The sequence below is a fragment of the Suricata suricatta genome, chromosome 8 (genome assembly GCF_006229205.1).
Source record: "Suricata suricatta isolate VVHF042 chromosome 8, meerkat_22Aug2017_6uvM2_HiC, whole genome shotgun sequence".
Taxonomy (NCBI): Eukaryota; Metazoa; Chordata; class Mammalia; order Carnivora; family Herpestidae; genus Suricata; species Suricata suricatta.
Window position 1 is genome coordinate 71,143,322 of NC_043707.1, and position 4,587 is coordinate 71,147,908.

General features: G+C 36.1%; 1 protein-coding gene across 3 annotated transcripts in view; it reads right to left on the bottom strand.

Moving 5' to 3' along the window:
- Positions 1-994: 994 nt before the first annotated feature.
- Positions 995-4,587, bottom strand: part of SH3GLB1 (SH3 domain containing GRB2 like, endophilin B1) — a 34,525-nt gene continuing 30,932 nt past the window's right edge. For all 3 annotated transcript variants that reach the window (XM_029946842.1, XM_029946841.1, XM_029946843.1), the window contains 2 exons: positions 1,830-2,055; positions 995-1,467 (listed from right to left, as the gene is read on the bottom strand). In XM_029946842.1, the coding sequence (XP_029802702.1) occupies positions 1,360-1,467; positions 1,830-2,055 (334 nt within the window). In that variant the 3' untranslated portion in view covers positions 995-1,359. The remainder of the gene's footprint in view (positions 1,468-1,829; positions 2,056-4,587) is intronic.

The window sequence follows — 4,587 nt, forward strand, 5'->3', positions numbered from 1 at the left end:
TCAACTGTCAGAACACGCCACGCTCTCTTGGCTCGAGGCCCGGCACACCTTTTTCCCTCCGCCTGGAACACTTCCTCTCCATGCCATCTCCCACTCCCCAAATCTGAATTAGGTGACTCCCACAGCTCTCAGACAGAGCACCCTGCAGTCCTTCTACCATGACATGGATTCTGTTACATGGCATCTGCCCATTTACTTAGTGAAGGTCTGCAGGGGAAGGACTGTACATCTTGTTCAGGGTAGTATCCCCAGCGGATCAGCATAGAGTCTGGCCCTCAACAAATGTTTAATGAGCAAATGATAATGAATACAGAAGTCCTTACATGGAAACAATGTGCTGATTCATAGCAATGCTCCAAATAGCAATTTTCTGACTGCCAGTGTGCTTCACAACCGGAGATCCTGATCAAGATAACCTAAGTTCATTAATATTCAAAATTTTATTAGTAAACTGAGTAACAAAAATGTATTGTTTGTATGCAATTTCCCTATATGATAAGTGTAGTTGCACTAGTCCATATTTTGATAAGGATTTGTTGTTCCTTAAGAGCAAATTCTCTTTACTGAAGTTTGTTCTTAACAGATCCAATTCTGATTATGCATTAAATTGTGCCAATTAAAGAATCTTAAGCACATTGTTTAGCAAACTGAACTTGTTCCAGATATTCTAGAACCTTAAAAATACACCAGAGAAATATGGTAATCCTTTTCAAGGATTACTTGTTCTTAAATTTAAAAGAAATCATTCAGTAGTGTTTAATTACTCCCCCCCTCAACAAACCTCCAAAATAAACCACTGAGATACAATATTGAAATCACTCCATTTCTGTTGGAAAACAAGGTAAACATGGTATAATGTTTATGGAAACATTCAGAAATAGATTTTTCACAAAAGAGGCTTATAACCTAGAGCTCTTTTTAAACCAACAGTTTAAAAGAAACTTTGAACTTTATTCTTTGGCTATTAAATTATACCTAAAAAATGAGTCACTGATATCAATTCACAATAAATTTATTTTACATAAAAGGAAAAGCTTGCCATTAATGAAAAAATTCAGTAGAAAACAGTTCTTCTGCTTTAAGTTGGAGCTCAAAAGTAGAAGCTGCTTATTAGTGAAACCTCAGTAGAAAGAGAATTTTGTAAGAAAACATTCTTGGCATGAAAGCACTAACATAAATTCTGTAACGAAATATTTACCATGCAATTTTACTGGCAGAAAGGCTGGTTTCTGGTGGCTGGTATTTCTTTTCAGTCTCCTAAAAACACTAACATGGAAGATACTTAAACCTGCGTTATTTAGAGTTAACTGTATATAAATACTGGTGTCATGATGGGTAATCTTTCCATAGTCCACCTATTTAATTGAGCAGTTCTAAGTAGGTAATTGGCACCCTGCCCTTCTGGTTTCCCCTTTCCCCCATTAGCCAGTCTGAATCCATTCCAACGACACTGAACACAGTGATCACCTACAAAATAAAATATTTCCAGTTATTAACTATGTTAGAAAATAACCATTTGTAACTTGTTTAAACTATTCATTATCAAAGTTCTTTAAGCACTGTTAATTTTGCTGAAAGATAAAGGATTTTATTAGAGGCAGTTTTAGAAAACTTCTACATACTTAGCAGCTAAAAGCTTTAAATTGGTGCTATTCTATTTTGTTAAATAGTAGTTAAAATTTTTATAAAATGTTGATATAACCATCTTAAATCTCCAAAAGCATTCATGATAAACTACGTCCAAAGTAATAAGGAATCTGCATTTTATTATAATACTAGAAGGTACGTCAATCTATGATACAGTTTTCTTACACCCATGTATTACTCACCTCATCTGCCAGAAGTGATAATTCACTACTGTTTGCAGCATCATAATCATACAGAACCCTGGCCTTCCTGCTGCCGCTGGACTCCTTAAGGTCAATGAGGTTGGAAGGGGAGGTCATTACCAGACCACTTGTTGAAGTCAAGGCAGAAGAACCAATCACATTCGGTGAAGCAGATGGTACAGGTGCCACAGAAGTCTGATTGTTGTTACAATAATTGGATGGGAAACTGTTAGAAAAAAATGGCCAATTATCAATGTCCATGTCACTATAGATTCTGAATACCACCACTTGGTGGCAGTGTTTACCTTCTACCTACTTCCACTTTGGCTTAAGATTTACAGATGTAATATTTTAATAGCAAAGAATGCTATCTAATTTATGCCTCTTAGGCCAATTATACTATGGAAATGCAGATTAAAATTTTTTTTTAATGTTTGCTTATTTTAGAGAAAAAGAGACAGAGTGCAAGCAGGGGAGGGGCAGAGAGAGAGGGAGACACAGAATCTGAAGCAGGCTCCAGGCTCTGAGCTGTTAGCACAGAGCCTGATGTGGGGCTTGAACTCATGAACTGTGAGATCTTGAACTCACAAACTGTGAGATCATGCCCTGAGCCAAAGTTGGATGCTTAACTGACTGAGCCACTCAGGAGTTCCATTATATTTTCAAATATAAGTGCTTCAAAGGTTTTTTCTTTTTAAAGTTGTCTTTACAATTATAAATTTGAAGATTAAAAAAAAACAAACCAACCTCAAAACATGCTTCCTACTTATTTCCAGGAAAAATGAAATTATTCCTAACACATTTCCAAAAACTTATACTAGTATGTTTTATTAATCTTTTCTTGCCTTTATGAATTGTTAAATAAAAATATCAATGAACTACTTCTATACTAGATAAAATCACAAGAATGAAGTCTTCTCAGTTAATCCTTTGAGAAATATTTGAATAACCAAGCTCTTTCTACAAAACTGATCCAATCACACTTTTCTATTCATTCAAATGACAAATATTTATGGCGTATCTACATGTCCAGCATCATTACCACAAGCTAAAGACACAAGGATGAAACAATACCATTCTTTTATGGACATACACACAGGTGAGGACATGGGCATTCAAATACTTAAGAGTAATAATGATCATAATGAAGACTCAGTGGGAGGATAGGGCAAATTTCACAAGTTCATTCTGTCTTATATTTTTTGTAGGGGAAAAATTAAGTTTTATTAGAAATTAGTGAAATCTCTGTGACAAATATTATAAATATTTTAAAGATAATTAAAATTTTCAGTTTACTGTAAGGCTACTGTTTCTCCAATACTAAATGGAAAAGAGCATATGGTGGCTGGCCTATATTCATTCTCATCTAGCCATTTCTAAGGTTGAAAATTCCCCATGAAAATTCATATTTAAATTTTAATAAATAGAAAAGGTCTCATCTGGTAAGGTGGGTGAAATTCATCCCTAAATAAAATACAATTTCCTTCTTCTCTTTATGACCACTGTGCCATCTGGAAATCAGTCGGCCAGCAGCAAAATTTCCGTTAGTCTTATAACCTCTTCTCTAAACCTTCCTTCACTCTCTTATGCTTGTGTTTATCTTTCATACTCACGGAATTTACAAGTGGATGGAGTATGAGTTGTATGGTCCTCATTATCATTTCTACACTCTTCTAACCAATCTTTGAATTTCAGGTTATTTGACAATTTACTACCCATCATTTCTTGTTGCCATTGCCTATGGATATTTTATTTCTTTCTCTTCATTTCTTTAAGATTTTTAGCCCCTGGCTCACTGATACTGTCTCTTACTTGGTAATTATAATATACATATAGACAATTCTTCCAACACTTTGGCTCGTCAGATCCATGATATCTTCTCTTTCTGTGCCTGACACTGTAGTTCGGCCATCCATTTCTACTGCCTCATCTAGACCTCATCAATTCCAAAAACTATAACCCTTGCAATAATAATTTCCAACATCCTATTGTGTTACCATCATCCCTTTCCCCCCAGTACTCTCCAACAAGCCTACAGTGGATCTAAGGGTCCATCCTTCATGGCCATGGTAATTACTATAATCACTCCCTCGCATATGTCTTCATCTCCTATACCCCTCACTTCGAATTACTCATTTGGTAAAAATCGATTAACTTACTCAATATCCATGTATTTATTCTTGGCAGGAGAAAAGTACAAAACCATGTTGTCTAGTCTTGCCCTCAATTTATGAGTAGGAACTTCAAGTGGGTCCACAATGTTGCTTACCAAATACTATACATTTTTCTAAGTCCATTCACTTTCTGTTCTTTTAATGAATATTTCATACACTTTCACCCATCCTCAAAATTCTAACAATTTCTCCCCTAACCTTTATACTCAGTTAACCTTTATACTGAGTTGTTTCCATTTTAATTGGTAGGAAAAAGAACAATCAGGAAACCTCTATGCTTTGGTGGTCATCTCTTCTCTCACTATAGATGAGCTGTTTCTGCTTCTGTGGCTAACTCCACCTCTGCACAAAATCTCATCTTCTCTGGTGCCGGGGTGGCTCAGTTGGTTGAGCATCCGGCTTTGGCTCAGGTCATGATCTCAGTTTGTGGGTTCAAGCCCGGCGTTGGGCTCTGTGCTGACAGCTAGCTCAGAGCCTGGAGCCTGTCTTCAGATTCTGTGTCTCCCTCTCTCTCTGACCCTCCCCTGCTCATACTCTCTCTCTCCCAAAAATAAATAAAAACAGTAAAAAAAAAAAAAAAAAAA